The sequence below is a fragment of the Syngnathoides biaculeatus genome, chromosome 8 (assembly GCF_019802595.1).
Source record: "Syngnathoides biaculeatus isolate LvHL_M chromosome 8, ASM1980259v1, whole genome shotgun sequence".
Classification (NCBI taxonomy): Eukaryota; Metazoa; Chordata; class Actinopteri; order Syngnathiformes; family Syngnathidae; genus Syngnathoides; species Syngnathoides biaculeatus.
The window spans coordinates 31,761,113-31,785,567 of NC_084647.1; the positions used below are offsets into that span (position 1 = coordinate 31,761,113).

General features: G+C 40.6%; 1 protein-coding gene across 1 annotated transcript; it reads left to right on the forward strand.

The window, feature by feature from the left end:
* Positions 1-781: 781 nt before the first annotated feature.
* efhd1 (EF-hand domain family, member D1) lies at positions 782-17,747 on the forward strand. The gene is made up of 4 exons (XM_061827963.1): positions 782-1,312; positions 8,967-9,114; positions 16,252-16,386; positions 16,811-17,747. Exons 1-4 carry the CDS (start codon positions 1,029-1,031, stop codon positions 16,943-16,945), a joined length of 702 nt encoding a protein of 233 aa, XP_061683947.1. The 5' UTR covers positions 782-1,028; the 3' UTR covers positions 16,946-17,747.
* Positions 17,748-24,455: the final 6,708 nt, after the last annotated feature.

Below are 24,455 nucleotides of genomic sequence, written 5' to 3' on the forward strand. Positions count from 1 at the left end.
GACAGTACTGACATCTTGAATAACAGTTAGTGACTTTCATCTAGTAGCCAACAGTAAGCTGTGGACTTCCCTTGAAATTAACTTTCCCATAAAGTGGTGGACTTTCCCTAAATTTAATCCACCTTTGGTGTCAATCTTTGTAGTGACAGGAACTTTCAAATCTTAAGGAAGTCTACTTTTTGCTTAGTTTTCATTGGCGAACGGATTTCTTGTTGTGTTTTGAATAATACGTCATAAAAGGATGGGATAATTTATCATCTGATGTATTAATGTATGACCCGAATGAAAAGTTAAAACACAGAAACTGACAAACACTCATTTTATAGCATTAAGCTGTGACCATTTTTTTCATGTTTTTGCAAAAAAAAAACAACAACACATTTTTCACATGTGGTTTTCTTGTTCTTTTGAGCATGTAGACCAACAATATTAATAGGTAATAAAAAAAAAAACTGTCATTTTCTATTTACCCACAGTCCAAGGAATGATTTGGTCCTTTTTATTAGAATAAAATAACCTTGGCGGCCCCTATCTTTAAAACAGTGGGTAAACCAAGAATAATTTGAGAAGTGGCAAATACTTGTGAATACTTTTTCACGAGCTATTTGATCTATGGTTAGCGGTTTATTCATGGTTTGTTAAAGTAGTTGTAAATTTTTACAGTAATTGTAAGTCAAAACAAAACATCCAACATAAATACCGCGTTAACCTTAATAGCTTCACACATAAAAATTCGAGGACTTGTAAAAAAAAAAAAAATGAATAGGTGAGCCATTTTCCTTGGATTGTATGACAGTCGCATTTTACCTATTTTCTACGTCATGCAGTAGCCTTTTTCCAGTAGCAATCCCTAACATTTTTCTTCAAGACAGTTGTGTTCGTTGAAACGTTATTTTGAAGCACGAGAGCGGAAACAGCTCGCCTCCTGTGGTGTGCAGACTGTTAGTTTGACAGCAGGACTACAAGCGAGCTCCGCATTCTTTTGAGTTTTGACAGTCAGTCGCCGTGCGCAACGTCCCTGAAACAGTATGGCATCTGAAGAGCTCGCCAAGAAGCTACAGTCACGACTGGCCGCATCGGAGGAGGTCGAGCCGAGGCCAGAACCCGAGGAGAACCTCGTCACGGCCAAAGTTCCAGAGAATGAGGCGGCTTGTGACGACTGTTCATCCGAGCTGTCAGCTAAACTCCACCGACGGCTAGACATAAACGAAGGCAACGCTCCTCCTCGGGTTAGCCGCGTCTTCAACCCCTACACGGAATTCAAGGAGTTCTCCCGAAAGCAGATTAAGGACATGGAGGTGATGTTTAAACGGTAAGAAGGATACTGTACAAGTACTAGTCGCACAACGAACACGCCCAAGTGTTGCGCTGTCGTGCCAATTGAGTCGAAAGAGCCATGGAAACTCGTCATGAGATTAAAATTGAGATCATGACGCGTAGCCCCCAGGTCATAACAATTGGCTTTAACACCGAAAACACTTATATTTGTTTGCCACTAGTAAGTTTCTTTCATGCAGATAATTACGTTACACTGGCAAAACAGTGGGGTGAGCATGGGTTTGAGCAATTTGGGAAAATTACAGTTTAGAGAGAAGCATCAATTAAAGCCTAGCATTTAGACACCCAGCAAGTCTGTTAGGAATTTCATCTTTTTACCCTCAACTGTCAATTTGAAACAGGGAACAACAGGCTAGATTGTTATGCCAAGAGGACATCTGACGAATAGAATATCGCAATTCTTCATTAAATTTGGGAAATTGAAATCCCCAAATTTCCCGGTCATATGAATGGCTCATACTAGTGGCATGGTTAGGCGTCACTCTTAAATTTGATTTTTTTTTTTTTAAACTTTTATACCAAGTTGGGCCCTAAAAAATTAACAGATGAGTTGTTTTTGAAAACTGTGACTATATGTGATAAGAATGCAGTTCAACTATTTATTTAAATATGGTGCTATTTCTATGCCAAGTAAGCACTCAATGACAGAAGCCAAAAATTTAAAATGGAGAGACACAGACAGAGAGATTGATTGATTGTCATGGTCACTAGCACCATCCTCATATTGTGGCATAATCTAAATCTAGACTGGTAGTCCTTGATTGTTTTACAGGAAATCTACATATTTTTGCCATCCTTTTGGTTATGAGATTGACAGTATCACAACAGTAAGATTTGATAGAAGTATAAAATCAATGTTTGTACAAAGGTTTGAAATGCATACATTCCTCTTGTTTTGGGGAGGACTTGTTTCCTTGTGATTTTTCAAGTAAATATAGCGTGGCACAGTGGCGCAGCTAGAAAGTGTTGGCCTCTCAATTCTGAGTTCCCGGGTTCAATCCCGGACACCGCCTGTGTGGAGTTTGCATGTTCTCCCCGTGCCTGCGTGGGTTTCCTCCGGGTACTCCGATTTCCTCCCACATCCCCAAAACATGCAACATTAATTCGACACTAAATTGCCCCTTGGTGTGATTGTGAGTACGGCTGTTTGTCTCGATTGGCTGGCAACCACTTCAGGGTGTACCCCACCTCCTGCCCGTTGACAGCTGGGATGGGCTCCAGCACTCCCCGTGACCCTTGTGAGGATAAGCAGTCAAGAAAAAGGATGTAAGTAAAAAATAATAAAATAAGTAATTACAAATAGTGTCTACAATCTCTTTGTAAGTATCTGAAATACTTTGAGCATCTTTCCAAGTGTTTTAGAGTTGTTTGTGAAATATTATGGTCAAAACTATTAATATAAGCAAGAAGAAACACTTTTTGGGTGACCTATGTTATTCATGGAATCTACTATTTGTAGTCTGGCTTGGTTCCAATCCTTGAATACTAGGGGAACCACTGTAATGTGCAAATAAGACAAATATAATCTACTGGCAAGAATATGTGCATTGTAAATTCAAAACTGAACTCTATGTGCTTCTTAGTGAACCAAAATAGTCAAGGGGTGGAGAAATAGTGACTGTTTTGAAATGTGCAAACACCTGAAATGTTTCACCAACCCAGTTTAATGATTAATATTTGAGCGTATCACGACTGTGTGTACAGTTGTATGCTTTGGAAGCCTTGTCTATTCACACCCTGGCTTGAATGATTTCGGGAAATGTAAGTACTGTAAAGACAATGCTAAGAACATTTATCCGTACATAATTATAATTATTTGGAATCCACTTTTTATATTGTTTTTAAAGAAACATTGAAATTGCTGTTCAATGCACAGTATTCCGGTAACCTTTGATCAGTCCAACAATAAAATCATAAAAAAATAACTGTCAATAAAAAATATCTATTATACTCAAAATATTTCTTAGACTCTAAACAATTAAACTTTAAAAAAAAATTGTGGGCGAGCAAGATGAATAGGAAAATTTATTTAATCATTTCATTAATCGCGTTCATGGAAAATTATCTTTTTTTTTTTTTATTAAGCAAACAATCAGCAAACAAATACACAATGTGTAGCTCAACAGTTCACCTTTGCCTGGCCTTGTTTCCAAAAATGTGATTTTTAAGAAATGTGGTATCAAATGTCACAAATTAGAACAGAACCTGGGTGTTTTCGGTCTCTATAAATTATTACCCCCCAGCAGAATGTAGTTAAAATGCTTTATTTCCGCCACACTCTCTCACTTTGTTGGAAAAAAATTTTGATTGGCTAGTGATGAAAGGGAGATTAAACATTCCAAGTTTAAACATCAATGCACTGACTGTAATTTGTTTATCCCCTCGCTTCACTCTGGTGGTTAGTCAAATGATGGTGATTAGCGATCAGAAGCCCGAGTTTATTGTTTTATTTCCACTGAATGCATCCATAATATTGGTTACCCAAAGAGTCCTTAGTGAATAGAAAAGCTGTTACAAAGTAGGCATAGTTCTCCCACTGCACACAATTTAGTTTTTGAAAAAAAAAAAAAAAAACTTGGAGGCTATTGAGTTTTTTCGTCTCAAATGTCTCATTTGACTGCACTGATCTTGCACACGGTACAAATTCCCATGAGACGACCACCACCCAGTGACCAATTTTCTTTTGTCAACAGAGTGAGTACTTGAACTTACTAAATATGTTTTGGGTCTTTTCTGTGAAATGGGACCCTAACTGTTGTGTATAGTTTGAGCAAAACAAAGTTAGCAGAACTGGATGGTTACAACTTTGAAGAACATTTAGCATGAAAATGAGTGTCCTTGTGCAAGTTCTCTCCCTTCTATAATTTACAAGGATAAGAACAATCAGTCTCATTATACGCTCTTCTAAGCAACAGTTTAGTTGTCAACACAGTTCCCAAGTTAAGCGTTTTAAAAAAAGAGATTTCTAATTCATGGAAATAAAGAATAAAAAAAAATCAAGACTATTTTCTAGGCATTAGTTATATACCTGAAATAAACTCTCTGATAAATGGGCATTTCTTCATATCGCAGGATAGTGAGGCATGGCCACTGGTGAAAGACTTGTAGGGATGTGGGCCCTGTATGCGTTTTAGGCCCCTGGCATCCCAGAAAAGGAAACCAAAGACAAGCATTATTGTTTGATGGCGAAATCCCAAGGGTGGGGACCAGGCAAATTATCTATTTAATCGATAAAAAGTTTTGTTTTTAGACGGAGTGGACCAGGAAATTGTTTTTTTTTCTTTGCAAGAAATGAAAATAAAATCTATTCTTCCCTTTAGCAGCTTCCATAGCCTGATGACATTGGCTGGAAATAGAATTTATTGAAGAGGCCCTATTTTGTCGATCATTTGGGAATTGTTCAGGTGTGCAGCAAAAACCTCTATTTCTCAGTGTGCCATTAGACATTGTTTTCAGTGTAGACTTTCTAACACCACAGAACACTTGGTGCAAGGCTCCGTCGACTTTATCATTCCTAGTGTATGTCCTGAAGGTGCAGGAACACGGAATGCTGTGTAGTGGCACAGCAAGTGCAGGGGGCGGCTGACGTGACGTGACATGCACTCGAATAGGAAAATGTTCTTTTACGGAATGGTGATGTCAAAAGGCACCTTCAACAGAAGAGGAGCTGGTCTAGTGATTTCTAAATGCTATTTTGGAGGATGTGTACTGTAAACTGTATGGGGGAAAATGGAAGAAGTCAGAATAATTGTTGTTTGTGTCTCAACCTTTGAGACAATTGAAAAATAATCTACTGAGACATCTCTGCGAGAGGCTTTCAGACTGTTCCCTTCTCACCCCAAAATACATGTCGAAGCACTTTTCGTTAAACAACAACAAGCTTAAACTCATCGAGAAGGTACCATGAAATGAAGATGGGATGGATCCATACCCCTGCAACCATTTTTATTCCATTTATTTATTTATTTATTTTCTGCTCTCACCCTCCTGCTTAAAATAAGCAAAGCCAGGGCTCTCTTTTGTAACAATGACAAATACATATTGCCGACTGGCAGTCTACTCATTTACCCAAAGCCTCCTGACTTCTTTGTCGCATGCTATGTCAGCATTTCCAAATTTGGGCAAGCGCGCACTGGGGTGCTGTCATCCTTGCACGCAGACCTTTTAGACCTTAAAACCTTATGTTATAAGAAGGGCATTTTCCTTGACAAAAATCTTTGTTAAAACGAGACAACCTATCTGGCATGTACTGTACATGGATTGCTGTAGACTGTATGCAGGATTTTCTTTACATACTAGAAAAAAACATGGCTTTTGTTTGGAAGCCACACCTCTTATTGTAATAATGTTCAGTGGCAGTGTTGTGGGTACAGTAATCCCTCATGTATTTGATACCAAAACATATGCATGTGAGGGACAGGTGGGGGTAGGTGACATTATGATCAAGATCAAAGCTCGTGATAAATTTCCCGTCAATCTCTTATCAGTGTTATCAGTGTTTCCTCGGTCTAACGTTGTGCGAATGTGCGTGTCATCCTTTACCTCCCCCATTTTTTGTTGCCAGCTGTGGGGGTGAATAAAAACCAAACCTTAAGTTGGAACAGCCCATAAAATCTAAACTTTTTGTCCAATCCAGGCGTTGTTAGAAAGACCACACTACATTGGCAGTGGCTTTATCTGTAGGGTTCTCCATTGATGGTTAGCATTAAGATGGCAATTTTTAAAATGATGTATGTATTTTTATTTAGTTTTACAGTTAACTAAAACTGGTGACTACAACTGGAGTGTCTTTAAACAGTTTAAAACATGTTCAGGGCGGACAGAATGTCATGTCGTAACTCTGGATGTGCTGTTGTCAGTAATCTTTTTGTGGCATGGAGCCACTATCCATAAGATATGATTGCAATTTATTCATCCTTCACATACGACATGTTTCCTCCCTTCTGCTCTCATGTAGTTAAACTAGCAGTATTAAGCCTTGCCAGTAGCCACAAGTTTAATTACTGTTTTATCTGGTAAGGTTGTCCCATGACATCCCCTGGCGGCGGCATGATGAAGAAATGTGTCTTCAATAAGAGAGTGTTTTATTACATCCATCCATTATCCTCACTAGGGTCACTGTATTTCTACAGTGGCTTTGTCCCGATCTCCTGTCACAGGGCTTCGACAGTTACCTGAACAGGAAGCAAGTGCTTTGACCTGTTTAGGCAAATGCAAAAGTTGGCTGCACGTAACCATTGTTGTTGCAGTTAATTCCCTGTAACGGCTACTGCCTGAGCTCATCAAACACTGAAGCTGTGGTTCTTTGTTCATCTATCAGGAATTGTTTCTATGTATGTCAGTTGTTGGAACAATTGTTGAATTGTGGCATACCAATACATACAGCTGCTGTCAAAGATGAGTGTATAGCTGAGCAAGTGTCTTTGAATCTTGTAAAAGCCTTAATATGGGAAGACTGAATACCATATTTATTACTTATATTGGACTTTTCTTTGTGGAAAAATAGGTTTATGGATCTTTAGAAGGCCTTGAATTAAACAGCTCTTTCGTGGTGGCAACAGTTAAAGGTCAACAAGCCAAATCTCTACACATACCTTAACAGTTGGTGAAGGGTTCTAAAAATACATTTACCATCAGACATGAGGCTCACGGCTCATGCAATTGGTTATGGTTAGGCTGGCTGCTTGCATCTCCATTGCGATATCAAGTCTAAACGGAGCTTCAGTTGGGCAAAAATTATATTCTTGTTCAATGCTGAATGAAATGTTCATGTTGTGGTGCATGCACACACACACGCGCACACACACTTGATTCAGTGGAATGGGAATTGGGACTGGTTGCTGGAGGAAAGCCATTGTCTTTAACAAGGCACCAAAATACAAGAGGCACAAGGTGCGTAATATTTGCCCAACTTTCTCACTCTCCTATATTTGCTTATTAGCAAATATAACTGGTTTTGTGTGAGTTCTGTGTGTGTGTCTAACAGAGTGTGCATTTTCCACCAATCTAATCGGTTTACCATTTTATGCTGATCAGTTTTGCAATCATTTGCCGATCAGTCAATGATGTCATTGATCGACTTTGCAAAAGACATTTACTCTGCTTCACCATTGTATATAATATATTTGAGTCCAAAAGCTGGTATATTTTTTATAGCCTTGTAGCATGTCTTTTGACATAGTACTCTAAATATCTCAAAGCCAATAGTGACGCTAACAAAGAAAATGTCGGCCGTGTGGAACAGACAACATGTCTGAGACAGACACGTTTAGTCTTTCACGGTTGCACTATGTCAGACTACTGGAACAAATTTGTGTATACCGATACTACCAGATCTCGTTTATTATCATCACTTGGCTTTATCTCGTCAACTGAAATGCAACCAGCTAGATTCGTAATCACAGCAGCAACAACAACTATAGATCATGCCGTGTGTATTACTTGAACGAAATAGGGCAAAACGTGTGCCAGTGGTCACTGGTGGTCGGGAGAGGACTTTAATTCAAGAACTCCCTGAGGTACATTCATGTACTTTTAATACGACATGGGTCTTAAGCAGGCAACAAAAGGTTATGTAACCCAGCAGGCTAGTTCTAGCATTAAACATGAACATGCCAGCGTTCAGTTGAATCATCCGCTACGGTTTTGGTGTTTGTGAAGTAATTTAATTACAGTATCTCAGAAGAACGCATATTTGTCCCGTTAGGGGTCACCAGAGCCTGTCATCACCGATGAACACATATTTGTTTGGCACAGTTTTATGCCAGATGCCCTTCCTGACACAACCCCTCTGCATTTCACCGGGGAGAGAAGCTTAAAGCACCTGGTATTCCCAGGCGTTCTCCCAACCAAGTACTTACCAAGGCCAAACCCGCTTAGTTTCTGAGATAGGACTACATCGGGTTCTCAGTAAGCTCCAATAATTTGTCATGTAATGTCTGTTTGAGCTGACTGATCAGAATAGATGACCTAACAAGATATTTTTTTAATATACCTGGTATAGATTCCACTAGATTACACAAGTATATTCAGTAAATGAACAAGTCATTTAAGTCATTACTCCGTCTTGTGATGAGATTGGTGATTGCTTTTTTTTTTTATTTTAATCTTAACACGCTCATCGGTGATCAGCCCCAAAAGTTCTGATCGTGTAAAGTCTAGTAAATTTTTGCTTGATTGATTAAATATTGTGTGAGGTGTGAAATCACCATTTTTGCTACGTTTTTTTAGTAAAACCTAAGTCAGAAAGACTTAGGTTTAGACTTGAGAGATTGAAGACCTAAAAGACAAACTACACTCATACGCAATCAGACTCCTTTGCCCCTTCCAAATTGCACTTCTGTACACTTTCCACAACATTGACAAGACTGTAACCTTGGAGTTACCTTCAGTCGCACCCTCCCCTTCCATGCTTTGTGAGCCAAATCACTAAAAAACATCTATAATATTTGCTTTATTTTGCTTACCAACATATGTTCTTCATGGGATAATGATACATCAGTGAGCTCTGTAAAAAAGTGATCCCCATTCTGCCAATGAGAATTTGTATACTTAAAATTGTTTGAGTAGCACTTTGTACCCCAGGTTCAGTTCTTCGAATGAAACAGACTTTAACTTGTGCTTTCAAGGTATGACACTGGTAAAGATGGCTTCATTGACCTAATGGAGCTCAAACTGATGATGGAGAAGCTGGGTGCGCCACAGACTCACCTGGGGCTCAAGAACATGATCAAAGAGGTGGACGAGGACTATGATGGAAAACTCAGCTTTCGAGAGGTGAGGGTGCCCTCTCACACCTGCATCATGGACCATTGCGGTCGTACTTCAAGGTACTACTATAGATCACAGATTCTTCACTGTCCTCACTAGGGTCCCGGCCATGCTGGTGCCTATCCCAGCTGACTTTGGGTAAGAGGCGGGGCACACCTTGAACTGATTGCCAGCGAATCACAGGGCACCAAGAGGCAAACAACCGTTCACATTCACATTGATAGACCATTTAGTTTTCAATTAACCTACCGTGCATGTATTTGGGGGGAATCTGGGAGGAAACCTGAGTACCCCGAGAAAACCCTTGCAGGCCAGGGAGAACATGCATACTCCACAAACCAGTCATCCACTGTAATGCAACTATTTGTTTTATGACAATTTATTTGTTGTCTTGTGGGGAAAGAAAACCCCCTGAGACAGGCTGACTAACTCCCTCATGGTAACTATTTTGAGAAATTTGCAGGAAGTCATCTATGGAATCATAAATGTTGAGTAAATCTTTTTTTTTTACATTTTTTTCTTTATTAATTGCAAGTAGAGCTACGGCGGTAATGAGAACCAGAAACTCGAATAACTGTCTGTCTGGAGCCTGAAAGACACAGTGCCACACAACAATCACTGTATTGACAGTCATATGTGGTCATAGTGCTACCAGTCTTCATCTGTATCACGAAAGGCACTCAATAGGGGCAAATGTAGACAAACAATAGTCACACTCACACCTAGGGGCAATTTAGAGTCTCCAATTAATGTTACATGATTTTGGGATGTGGGAGGAAACCGGAGAGCCTGTAGAAAACCCATGCAGGCACGGGGAGAACATGCAAACTTCATGCTGGGAGGGCCGGGATTGAACCTAGGTCATCAGAACTGTGAGGCCAACGCTTTCCAGCTGCGCCACCGTGCCACCAACTGTTTTCTTCAATACCTGGTATTAGAGGAAAATGTCTAAAATATCTATGTAAAGCATGTAAAACTAATTCCATGACACTAATTATTGGCCTTTAAACAATAAGGATTTTTGGGGCCCATCACTGACCATCGACCAACAAGTTTAAATAACAATCACTAGGTTGGTTATTGTTTCTATTTGATCGATTTGATCAATCACCCATGACAAACATGTCCTAGATGAGAGACGAGACAAAGCATGGCATGTCAGGCTCCTGTGATGAAAAACAAAAATGGATCGAGGCATCCCTTGGTAGGATGCAGGTCACCATGGTCCGCCTCTGGAGTCAGTCCTGGAGGTGGTGCTCAAAGTCGAGGGCCTGGTGGCTGGGCCTGCACCCACAGCCCGTAAGGGTAACGTCGGTCCCCCTTCTCATGGTCTCACCATGGGTGAGAGGGACCATAGGTGTCGGGTGCAGTGCGAGCTGGGCGATGGCCGAAGGCAAGGACCTTGGCAATCCGATCCCCGGTTAAAGAAGCTGGCTCTAAAGACATGGAATGTCACCTGTCTGGCAAGGAAGTAGCCCGAGCTAATGTGTCGAGGTCGAGAAGTTCCTACTAGATATGGTCTGACTTGGCTCAACTCACCCCTTTGGGTCTGGTGCCAGTCTTCTTAAGAAGGGTTGGACTCTCTTCCACTCTGGAGTTGCCCACAGTGAGAGGCGCTGAGCAGGTGTGGGTATACTGATTGTTGTTTGTGCCCATCCACCAAACAGCAGTTCAGAGTACCCACCCTTTTCGGAATCCTGAGAGAATGTGCTTGAGGGTGCTTCCGCTGGGGACTCAATTGTTTTGCAAGGGGACTTTAATGTTCACATGGGCAATGACAGTGATACCTGAAATGTTGTTGTGGGGAACGTGCCCCCCCATCAGCACCCGAGCGGTACTCAGTTATGTTACTTCTGTGCTCGTCACGGATTGTCCATAACAAACAGCACGTTCAAGCATAAGGGTGTCCACAAGTGCACTTGGCACCAGGACACCTGAGGTTGCATTCAATTATTGACTTTGTGATTGTGACATTAGATTGGCTTGGACACTCTGGTGAAGAGATGGGCGGAGCTGTAAACTGATCACCACCTGGAAGCGAATTTGCTCTGATGGTGGGGGAAGATGCCGGTCTAACCTGGCAGGCCCAAACGTATTGTGAGATCTGCTGGAAATGGCCGACAGAATTCCCTGTCAGGGGTTTCAACTCCCATCTCTGACAGAACTTTTCTCATGTTCCGGGGAAAGCAGGGGGCATGGAGTGCAACTTGATGATCCGTACCTCTATTGGTGAGGTGGCCGACCAGAGCTGTGGCCGTAAGGTGGTCGGTGAGTGTCAGGGTGGAAATCCCCGAACACGTTGGTGGACACCAACGGCAAGGTATGCCATCAAGCTGAGTCCTATTGGCAGCTTTTGGCTGGTGGGACTCCTAAGGCAGCTGATGGGGGTACGAGGCAGCCAAGCGCAATGCAGCTGTGGTAGTCGCTGAAGCAAAAACTCTGGCATGGGAGGAGTTCGATAACGGCATGGACAGAGACTTCCAGACAACTTTGAGGTAATTCTGGTCCACCATCTGGTGACTCAGGAGAGCAAAGCAGTTCACCATCAACAGTGTCCATAGTGAGGATGGGGCGCAGCTAACCTTGATTCAGGACGTTGTGAGTCAGTGGGAAGAATAGTTCAAAGACCTCAATGCCATCGACATACCTTCCCAAGAGGAAGCGGGGTTTCGGTTCTCTGAGGCGGGCTCTTCTACCTATGAGGTTGAGGTCATCGAAGTGGTTAAAAAGCTTCTCAGTGGCATGGTTCCTTGTGTGGATGAGATTTGCCTGGATTTCCTAAAGGCTCTCAATGTTGTGGCCTCTGTTGACCCATGTTCGATTTTTGCACATGGTACATTAGGGCCCCTTTTCCTGTTTACCGACTTGACATTTGGCATGATTGATCAGTGTTGTACAATTTCCCTGCTTGGTTAACAGAGGGTTAATCAACTCGGGAATTTCTTGAATTTAAATGGACTATTTGACAAATTTCAATCAGGTTTCCGAACTCATCACAGGACAGAATCTGCTCTTATCAAAATGCTAAATGATATAAGGCTGAATACTGATCAATTTTGGTCTTGTTGGATCTCAGCGCGGCTTTTGATACGGTAGCTCACAATATATAGCTAAACAGGTTGGAAACGTGGGTAGGATTAAATGGAACAGTTCTTATGTGGTTTAGCTCCTGGAGGAAAGGAGCTACTTTGTGACCATTGGAGGTGCTCAGTCTCAGTGAATGGCAATGACCGATGGGGTCCCTCAAGGGTCAGTTGTTGGACTGCTCCTGTTCAGCCTGTATATGCTACGCTTGGGTCAAATTCTTCAAAACTTTAATTTTGACTACCATAGCTATGCAAATGACACACAGTTACATCTACCAGTGTCTCCAGATGACTACAGTTCAATTGAGGTATTGTGCGAGTGTCTAAATAAGATAAATGACTGGATGAGCCAAAATCTTCAATTAAATCACAACAAAACCGAGACATTTGTTTTTGGCAATAAAGAAAAAAGAATTGCTGTTAGTGAACACCTGGACTCTATTTTTCAAAACCAAAGACCAAGTCTGAAACCTTGGTGTTTCGATTGATTCCGACTTGACTTTCAACAATCATATCAAATCAATCACAAAAACTGCCTTCTACCATCTGAAAAACATATCTAGAGTGAAGTCTTGTATGTGTCAAGCAGACCAGAAAAAGCTCATCCATGCTTTGATCTCAAGTAGACTTGAGTACTGTAATGGTCTTCTGACTGGCCTCCCCCAAAAGAGTATTAAACTGCTGCAGCTCGTGTTCTGACCAAAACAAAGCAGTCAGAGCATATAACTCCAATCCTAAAGTCCTTGCACTGCCTTCCAGTCAGCTATAGAATAGATTTTAAAGTTCTACTACTGGTCTATAAATCACTAAATGATTTAGGTCCTGAATACATGAAAGAAATACTGAATACAAACCCAGTAGAGGTCTGAGATCGACTGACTCAGGTCAAATAGTGGTCCACAGAGTCCAAAGCAAACATGGTGAAGCAGTATTTAGCCATTATCCTGCACGCAAATGGAATAAGTAACCAACTGAGGTGACGTCAGCCCCAAGTGTGAACGTTTTCAAATGCAGGTTGAAAACTTTTTTTTTTCTCATGCTTTTTAGAAAATATTCACTTTGTGATCATATTACTTGCACTGTATGCAGTTCTCTCTTTTTTTTTTAATATTGTCCTTTTTGTTTTTATCCCATTTAAAAAGTTTCATCTCTTTGTTTTTCAATGCCTTTAATCATGTAAAGCACATTGAGTTATCTTGTTTATGAAATCCACTTTACAAATTAATATGCTTTGCTTTGCTTGCTTTGGATTGGCAAACAAGTGTGGTAGTCCCCCTTGTTGAGAAGGGGGACTAGAGGGTTTCTTCCAATTACAAATGTTTGACACTCCACTTCCTCCCCGTTAAGATCTATTCCGGGGTTTTGGAGAGAAGGGCGTGCGGGATTTAGAATCCCACATTCAGGAAGACCAATGTGGTTTTAATCCTGGCCATGGAACAGTGGACCAGCTCGACACCCTTGGGAGGGTCCTTGAGGGTGCCTGGGTATTTGCCCAATCATATGTTTTGTGGCCTTGGAGAATGTGTTCGAGTATGTCCCTCGGGGAGTCCTGTGGGGGATACATTGAAAGTATGGGGTATCAAACCCCCTGATACGAGCTGTTCGGTCCCTGTATGACTGGTGTCAGAGTTTATTCAGCATTGCCTGCAGTAAGTTAGACTTGTTTCCAGTGAGGGTTGGGCTCCGCCAAGGCTGCCCTTTGTCATTGAAACTGTTCATAACTTTTATGGACAATTTTTTTCTTGCCGCAGTCAAGTCAAGTAGAGGGGGTTCGGTTTGATGGCCTCAGTTTTGCATCCCTGCTTTTTGCAGATCTACTTCTGTTGGCTTCACCAACCTGTGAGATCCAACTCTCACTGGAGCGGTTCACAGCAGAGTGTGAAGCAGCTGGGAAGAGAATCAGAACCTCCAAATTTGAGACCAAGGTCCTCAGTTGGAAAAGGTTGGAGCGCCGTCTCCAGGTCAGGGAAGTGATCCTGCCCCAAGTGGAGGAGTTCAAATATCATTGGGTCTTGTTCACAAGTGAGACGAAATGAGTTTCCTCCGCAGGGTGTCAAGGTTCTCGATCAGAGATACCATGAGAAGCTCCCGCGTCTGGGAGGGACTCAGAGTAGAGCCGCTGCTCCTCTCCATTGAAAGGAGCCAGATGAGGTGTCTAGGGCATCTAATTCGGATGCCCCACGGGAAGGTGACCCTGTGGTTGCCCCAGGACACGCTGAACAGACTTTATCCCTCGGCTGGCCAAGAAGAGCTGGATGAACTGGCTGGGAAAATCCAAGTCTGGGTGTCCCTGCTAAAGCTGCTGCCCCCGCGACCTGACGTCTGATAAGGGGTAAAAGATAGATGGATGGAGAAACTGAGATATCACACAGCCATATAATTCAGACTCTTTGCTCAGTATTTAGTAGAACCACCCTTTTGAGCTAGTACATGAGTTTTTTCGGAAATTATGCAACATGTTTTTCCACACTTGGATTTGGGGATCCTCTGACATTCCTTCTTGCAGATCGTCTCCAGTTCTGTTAGGTTTTTATTTCATTCATTTTCAGGACCCTCCATAGATGCACAATTGGTTTTAATCGGGGCTCTGGCTGTCTTGAAATTTTTCTGAAGCCACTCCTTTGTTCCCTGTGTGCTTAGGGTCATTATCTTTTTGAAAAGTGAACATACGGCCCAGTCTAAGGTCCTGAGCACTCTGTATATCCCTGAACTCATTGGCATTCATCTTTCCTTCGATTTTTGCAACCAGTCATCCTGTACCTGCACTTGTATAATGGCATAATGCTGCCACTACCATACTTCACTGTTGGGACTGTATTGGACTGGTAATGAGCATTGCCTAGTTTTCTCGACACATATCGCTTAGAATTACACCCCCAATTTTTGTTGTTGGTCTCATCTGACCAGATAATCTTCTCTCTCACCATTTCCGAGTCGTTGGGTGTTTTTTGGGGGGTTATTTATTTTTTTTTGTAATTTTTTAAGAAAACTTAATTGGGGCTTTCATGTGTTTTGCACTGAGGAGCGGCTTCCGCTGGGACACTCTCCCATGAAGCCCCAACTGGTGGAGGGCTGAATTAATGGTTGAGTTTCTAGAATTTTCTGCATCAACCACAATGAACTTTGGGTCCTTCTTTGCCTCTCACACTAAGGCTTTTTTCCCCTGAAGGCTCAATTTGGCCGGACAGCCGGCTCTAGGAAAGGTTCTGATCGTCCCAAACGTCTTCCATTTTAAGGATTATGGAGGCTCCTGTGCTCTTAGGTGCGGCATTTTTGTTTATTCATTCATACATTCATTCATGCATGCATGCATGTAACCTTGGCTAGATCACTCCCTTTCCACAATTCTGTCTCTGAGCTCTTCAGACAGTTTCTATGACCTCGTGATTCTACCATGGACTGTGAGGTGCAAGGTCTTGTATAGACACGTGTGTCACTTTCCTTATCTACTCCAATCAGTATAATCAAACAGCTAGACTCCAGCCAAGGTGTGGAACCATCTCAAGGATGATCAGAAGAAATGGACAGCACCTGAGTTAAATGAGTGTCACAGCAAAGGGTCTTAATACGTATGGCTGTGTGAAATTTCACTTTCTTTTTTTAATCTTAAAAAATTTCAACAATTCCCTTTTTCATGTCAATATAGTGGTGCTCTGTGTACATTGAGAAGGGTAAAAATGAACTTAAATAATTTTAGCAAATGGCGACAATAGAACAGAGGGGAAAACCAAAGGGCTTCTGAATACTTTCCGGATCCACTGTAAATGTCTTTTGCTGAGCCGATCAATGAAGTTATTAATCGGCGAATGACATTCAAGACGATCATCTTATAATGCTAATCAGGTTAATTGCTCATCAAACTGATCAGATTGGTGTAAAATCAACTAATAACACAACTGCTGTTCAAGAGCTTCTGGTAGCTAAACTGTATGCTCACTTTTCACCTGTTAAGAAGAGGGCCAAGCTTGTTTAATTGGTCAAACAATATTAGATTTTGAGGAACAACGGAGATTCACCTTAGCCTGCATCAATAACAGATTTGGTTTTTTTTCTTCAGTTTCTGTTAATCTTCCGAAGAGCAGCAGCAGGGGAGTTGCAAGAAGAGAGTGGTCTAATGGCACTGGCCAGACTGTCTGAGATAAACGTCTCCACTGAAGGAGTGAGTGGGGCGAAAGACTTTTTTGAAGCCAAGGTATGTTGTCTTGTGCTCAGCCAGGCAAGTAATGTGCAAAGGAGGTTTTCTCCATTCAACATGCACTAGCAATTTCATGAATTAATTAAAAATGTGTACTTTTAATTAAAACAATGTGTACTTTTAACCAGCTACTGAGGATTTTGTGATCCAGTCGAACTTTGTTTTTGATCCTCTTTAAGCCCTTTTACACCTTACTTTATACCCTTCTGTGGAAATGGGAAGTGATCTAATACTATCCCAGCTAGGTGATTGCCCACAAATTCTTTATCAAAGAACAATTATTTCGGCATTATAATGTTATTACAATAAATACAATCTTACAGAAAAGTATTCTTTTTAGTACTGAGGAGTGTAATTGATGCACAATATTGTGCAAAAGTCTTTGGCCATCATAGGATCCAAGAAATTTGTGTTTCACCAGATGCAGGCTCTGTCTGTGAGCAGCAAGTTTGAGGCTGAGATCCGTGAGGAGAAAGAGGAACGCAAGAAACAGGAAGTGGAGAAAAAAGAGAGGCAAGCTGCCTTCAAACAGCTGCAATCGGCCTTCTGCTCATGACTCAAAAGAGAAAGTGGACGGCAATCCTGAAAATGCATATCCAATGTTTGTCAATTTAAAAGTACAGTACATTCACATGACATACATTCTTAAATGGTAAAGTTAAAAATTTGGAACTTTACAACAAAGTTAATCACTCCCTTAAATATATGAGCTGTTTTATGATTTGATTGTTTAATCATGCAAACACATCAAATAAGAAATAGGGACCAGTCAAAATGTGTGTGTGTGTGTGTGTGATTGTGTGTTTGTGTCTCTGTCTGTCTGTCTGTCTGTCGTTGTATTGCATTTTCACCCTAAAGTTAAAATACTGATTTTGTTCTGTATTCCGTAATCACTGTTTCATATATGTAGTCTTGCATCCCCTCATTGGCTTCACCATACTCTTGTCTGTATTAGGTCTATGAAGTGTGATGTTCCAGTATGGTCATGTTGTTTCATACATTATTTTTAAAAGTGTTCAAATGTTTATATTTGAGAGAGACATTCAGTGTGCGTTTGTGTAAATACATTTCTAATCATAATTGGTCGACAATATTGACTCACAAGGCTGATAGGAAATATAAGCCTCATATTGTCACAGCTTGCATCGACTCTTAGGTCCAGCATGATCAATTTCTTTTATGAAGTCACCTTTGTAAAAAGTAAAAAAAAAAGGCTAGTCAGTTTTTGAAAGGAAAAAAATATATTTTTGCCGAAATTGTCTCTTCGTGATACTGGGTGCATTTGCTAAAATTAATGACATTCTCAGTTGATCTCATCATGGGATTTCACCCTAGAAATTAAAAATTATGAATAAAGATTTGCAGTACTGAGTTCATTTTTTTTGTCTGTTTAAAAAAAAAAAAAAAAAAAAGAATGGAAAAAAAAATGACACCATTATTTTTTTTTTGGGGGTGTGACGGTACAAAAGCCTAAAGCAGCTGTGAACAATTCAAATTATACTCGTTACTGAAATGACATTTGTTCTGTTCTACCCACCATTAACATTGAAATTCAGAGTTGCTTTCATTACATGAATAATTACAGGATTCTTTTTTTGTGATGGTGGCATGACTGGCAAGATATGCCAATGTTTGTTTGGAGGTGGAATTAGGAGGGAGTTGTCATATTTTAGCATCGAAACTGGAAGCTCAGAGAATCTAGACCTTGAAAATTCAGCTCAAGATATTTTACACAACAATTGTCACCTTGTCCGATTATACGCAGTACAAATGAGCACTAAAATGTCTCACAATCCAATCATTACTGCTGCATTGCCTCTGTCTCTGGTGTCTGCTAAGCTAGGTGACTCCATTCTGAATAAAATTGGTTGCCATTAAAATTTATGCTCATCACTACAGTGTGTTCACTAAAGAAAATGTTTGTAAAAGTTTGACATTCGTTCATTTGTCAGAGTGCATGTTAACTCAATAATTATTTGTCCAAGCCCTGGCTATGGGATACTTTATTTTACTTCCAATAGATTTACCTTCAAAAATTGACTATCCTTTCTGGCAAATCCAACTATTTTTGGCAGCTGAGTTGTCATGAGACCTGTTAAATTTGCATTGATTTGATCAGTGGTTGCAAGTCAAAGCCAGCAAGGTCAACTCCACTCGCCTGAACATGATCAAAATCACTAAACTGAACATCACAATCACATTTATAACGTAAATGGTAGTATTTTCTTTTCCATTAAACTGTGTTAATGTATTTCTTTTGACTGCAATGCTAACAGAATGTTTCGTAGATTTATTTTTTCATTTTTGTAATAAACCCAATCAGTGAGCTGCCACGTCATTGTAATCTACCCAGCCCCTTCAGAATTACTTGTATTGGCCAGTGTAACTATATTGTAACTATCAAACTATTTAGATGTGTTTCATTAACCATTCTGGTTTCAAATTCACATTCCAGGGCCAGTTAAGTGGCCCACGGTAATACCATTTTTATATTTTCCAATTAGTTGATCAGCACACAACTGTGACAGCTCTACTCGTGATACACATTTTGTGATCTGCACATATTAACATGAGTTTTGAAGTACAGTACTATACTCAATGATTAATGGAGGAGAAGCGGAACTTAAATGGGTCTCAGACATAACTTAGAATAATTTTACTTTTCTAGAAAGGTTTGTGTGGAAAGACAATGCTGCTACTTGTAATATTGCAATTTGGTATTGATGGTTCCAATAATTGTGATGTGCTAGTGGTGGTATTAGGAAGGTCACGTAAGTCCCCACTGAAGGCCCATGTACCATATACACTATATGTTGCACTACTGATTTAGAATGGGGATGAAAAATATTTCCTTATGTTTTCTTAATTTGTTTTCTATGTAATTGGTTGTTATTTTCTAAATCTTCTCTTGTTAGGTCTTCTCATCATTTGCAATTTGACATCTCCATGGTATGGAGCTCATGCACCTACGTCACCGACGTCATGTGACTGGCCATATTGCCGGTCAAACAAACCATTGTTCAATGCTAAGTCCGTTGAGACGAAACGAAAATTTCTTATATCACGACGCCCAGCGTTTTGTCTGATGCCGTTAATCATTTGGAAGGTGTTAATAAACAAAAAATTAGAGACACTTGGCATAGAGGATCCATATTTAATGCCGAAGTCGATGTTTTCGCCAATAAGAAATTGGGACTGTTTATTCACTTCCACTTGTCTTAGACAACTGGATATACACATGTATCTATTGAGTAAGTCGTCGAGATTTACACAGAAGAGTTAGAAAGTGTATAAAAGTCTGGACACATACAAATGCTTCGTTGCTGGGTCTGTTCTCAATCAAGAATAAATCCCACATAGAGATGGACCCACTCAGATTTTTTTTCATACAATACAATTCAATACACCAATATTTAAATAAATGACCCCAGGTTTTGCACAAATCCGCATTCATTAACTTTGAATGGGGGGGGGGGGAACAGCGGGTTTGCTCTGTTGTACAAGGAAGTGTATCGCTGCCACACGTAAACCTCTCTGTGACAGATGGTTTATTTTCTTTTTTTAAACATGCATTGTTCTCAAATGAGTCAATTTGGCATAGCAAATACTTATTGGTAATTTGAGATTTAGAAGAATAATTCCTACCTGAAATGAAATGATCGCTACACAGGTGTGTGTATTTGGTTGGGTACCATCCATCACATTTAATTGCCCAAATCCATCGATCATTTTTGGTCTTTTCAGATAGTTTTCCATACAAATACCAATATTTAAATAAATGACCCGTGGTTTTACAAAAACTCACATTCATTAACTATTATTGGAAAAAAAGGCAGGGAGATGGCTCCTCCGTACACGGAAGCGTATTGCTGCCACACGTAATTTTCTCTGCGACAGACAGTTTATTTTATTTTTTAAAAAATGGATTTTTCTCAAATGAGTCAATTTGGCATTATATTATTATTTGACATTAGGAATAATTCATACCTGAAATAAAGTGATCGCTACACAGGCGTGTGTATTTGGTTGGGCACCAGCCATCACGTTTAATTGCCAAAATCCATGGATCTCTTCCGGTCTTTTCAGATGGTATTCCATAGAATGATCTCTTTGAATATCTGTCTCGTCTGTTCTGACAACAAACAACACAACAGGTCAGGTGTATTGTAAATATTCTCCTGCGGTTCAATATCTCCCACAATGTCGAGCTGCTCTGTTTGACTGGCTGTATGGTGCTGTGAAAATGGTGACGTCATGTGCACACGCTCTATTTGATATAGTTGAGTGAACGTGTTGCAATACCTGCTGCAGGTGAAATAAGGACAGTCGACCTCATTCCGGTTTAAAAATATGCAAATATGCGTTGGTCTTGATTCTTACAAATCTGATGTTCTGAAAAATACAGTGAGCATAAAGGAGAATGTTGAAAACTGTCTTTTAGCTTGATTTTAGGCGGCGCTATTTTCACATTAAAATGAATCACTGCTCACCCCACGTCACTATACAGCTGAGTTTGCCAACACGAGAACAGTTTTTATTACCATGGTGATTGGGGACAGAACTACTTCACGTTGAGCCCAGAGTCTAAAAGCATCATTGTGAGTCTGTGGAAAGGCAATTGAAGCATGGGTTTTATTTTCACTCGTAAAGGCAGCACTTCATCACCAAGCCACTGAAATGCATTTGTCAATGTGTGTGACATGCAGCAGCCTCATTGTCAAACAAATACCTCAAATACCTTTTGATGAACATTGTACCAAACTTGGTTGAGGGTCCTATTATCTAGAATAGCCAAATGTCACGCTCACAGACACATTTCCTGCAGGAGGCAGCGCTGCAAAATTTGCTGTTTCATTTTTGTTGGATTGACAGACACTTCAGAGACTCAACTATTTTTAAATGAGCACCTTTAACCGTTCAAGAACAGTTCCATGTGGAGATCCATCTTTTTTTGACAATGCTTTTCCTCTAGGTATTCTGGACTCTATCCAAGTTATATGATTTAAAAATCAAAAAGTGATTTGCTCGGCCCTGTCCCCATACACATTTAAATTACACATTCATCATATTACTGCTTGAGCAATTTTATACCATTGCTATAAGCGTAGCCTTTAAACATTGCATGATTTTACATTCTTTCGGGGCTGTTTTTGACATTTGGATAGACCAGTCTGTGCCAAGCTGGGCATACCGGTGCAGCAAATGCAGACAGCTTAGTAATGGCTTGCAATTCAATAATTTATGACATCCATAAAACCCAAAATATTGGTGCAATCATTCTGATATTTTTGGAAATGAAGGAGCATACATAATGATGTCTGCAAATTTGGGTGCCGATATGTCAGTTTTGTAACATTGTGATATTAAACCTCTTCATAAGACTCTGTATCAGGGAAAGACTTCTCATCCATACACTAAACAATATTATCCAAATATTAGGGCAATCACTCTATTTTCAGAGGTTGAAGTGGGACTAAGTAGAGATGTGCACATAAATTTTGGTTATGATTGCAGTTTTGTGACAATAAGTAAAGCCACATGCAGACACACAGAGCTCCTTGGGCATATTTAAATTGCCAGAAGTTATCACAAGCTCATTTTCTATACCCACACCAGTTATTAGCATTTTATGCTTTACTCACGCATGGATTCTTGCGATTATGCATTGTTGTCTTGTAGGCAGCGATGTCTCTGTTGAGATTGTCATTGCACTACATTTTGAGGGAATGAGAGTAGCCACTTTGTGTAGCGGTGGATGAAGTTAACTGTAAACACTGATACGGTGAGAGGCGCAGCCTGCCCACTCTCAGATCTGGTGGACTCTGCTTGTCTACAAAATGACCAACACCAGTCTTAAACCACACTGGTGTGTAGCTGTGCCACCTTACACACTAGATTTTGATTGTTCATGAAAACAGGGCTCCTTGTGTGCAGATTTTAAAAAGAAAAAAGAAGATGAGTACTTGAGGGTTAACCTATCAAGATTATATTTGTATATGTACAGTATTTTGCTGTCTCATTCCAACTTAGCTCCACACCCACTCTACTCTAGTCTTTGGTGCACTATCATATGCTATGCTTTAATCTACTCAACATTTAATTGCAGAAAGATGTGAAATACTAGTGGAAATTGTTAAGCAGCAAAGATGTGAAGAAACACTTTTAGGTGGACACAAAAATGCAGCTTTATTCAGTCATTAACCACAATGCTATTTATGATGCAAGAGCAGTTAAGTACTACAAAAAAAACAGCATGAAAAGTGGACAGTTCAGTAACTAAGAGATCCTGAGCCCTTAATTCTAACTTCGTTAACTAGTTGTATGTTGTATTTCAAAGATGTGTGTATCTCTTACTCTTGAATATTTTGGTGAATAATGACCATATATCTTTTTTAAAGCCCCAGTGTCATCCCTATAAACATTCTAAAATAGATATTGTAATGAAAAACACATATAACATTATTCAATTCAATGTCTATACGAAAAAATAAATCTGAGTGGAGAGCGCGTCATCCATGAGCAAAGTTGCAGAAGTGTCATTCTACGATATCCAAGTGGTCGCCATATTGGCTGCATCCTCCATCCGTGACATCACCCGGACATTCGCCAATGAAAACATGCGGTGCTATGGGAGACAAACGCGCCCCTTCTGACACGGAAGCTCTTTTCGAAAAGGAGAACACCACACAACCGAGTGAAGTTACCGGGGCAATATTACATTATTGTTTCTAGCCATATTCGGATGATATGGGATCATGGCAAAACTGCATCCCCGTCCGATCCACTTCCGCGGCGGAGATTGAGCCATCGCGGCTCATCGCAGCCGGCCGGTGTGGCTTATGACGGTGCCGAGCCATGCTGCTTTTAGGGGGTGGTTCATAGCCGCCGCAGTACGCAATGAACACCGTCAAGCTGGGGCGCTTTACTGCGCGCACGCCACTGAGTGAGACATTCTTGGCTGGTTTCTTCAGATTCGCCACCGTCCGCGCAGTAGCCCGACGCCGTCCGACGCACACATCGATATATTTCGTATGCGGATCTTTTGTTACGTTATGAGAAACTGATTACGTGGTCCACCCCAAACTATTATTTTTTTTAGTAGCTGTATACACACCTACCTGTTATTTGGAACCCACAAAGCTCCCGTCCTCTGCACCCGTGCAATCCATTTTTCACAACGAATCGGGTCTCTTGCAAACTTATGAAGGCTAAATCCATTCTCCCGAGTGTTCAAGCAATGTCCAGCAATGCAATGAGCCGCCATTTTGGATAACACGAAGGAACAATGAGCTACCTTCCCGGAGGTAAAACTAATGGAAACAATGGAACCACTTGGGGGCGCCTCTGTCCTTTACGTCACTTCCTGCTTCTTCTTGAAAATAAATCCCTCAAGAGGAATTTCATGGCGGGAGTTACAAAAAGCTGTATATGTCAAAATAATATTTTGTTGTGAAAAAAAAACGCATGGGCCCATATTGGCTGCCGTTTTTTTTCATTAATAACATACTAAAAATCATGCATATCATGACAGTAGCCCTTTAAATAATTATATAGGTTTTTCTTGCATAGGGTTATAAGTTGTTAAAAATGACAAATGAAATATATTTTTGCGCACCTGGAAATATATTCTGTTAGCACACTTCCTATCTGTTTGGGAATTAAACAAACCAACACTAATAAAACACTAGAAGCACTGATATAATGCAGTGGAACACTGTCATTATTTTTGTGTTGTTATGATTGTCATCACGGAACCAAAATATATAGGGCGTCCTACAAAGTGTCCATCTCTTCCACTGAAGAGCACCAAAACTCTTGCAAGTTCCATTCACCTTTGGGTCTTTGTTCATCCGTGTCCCACACAACATCGACTACTTAGTGGGGGGTTGCACACACGACCCGCCATAAATAGTAACCGGGAAGTGTTGTGTGCTCAGAGCCAAGAAAGCGAGTATACCAGCGAGTCGATGCTCCATGTTATTACTATTCCCGCCATTGGGCAAACAAAACAAAAATAATAATGTACGATGTTCAAGCGTTTGAGCCAGAATACACATAGGGGACGT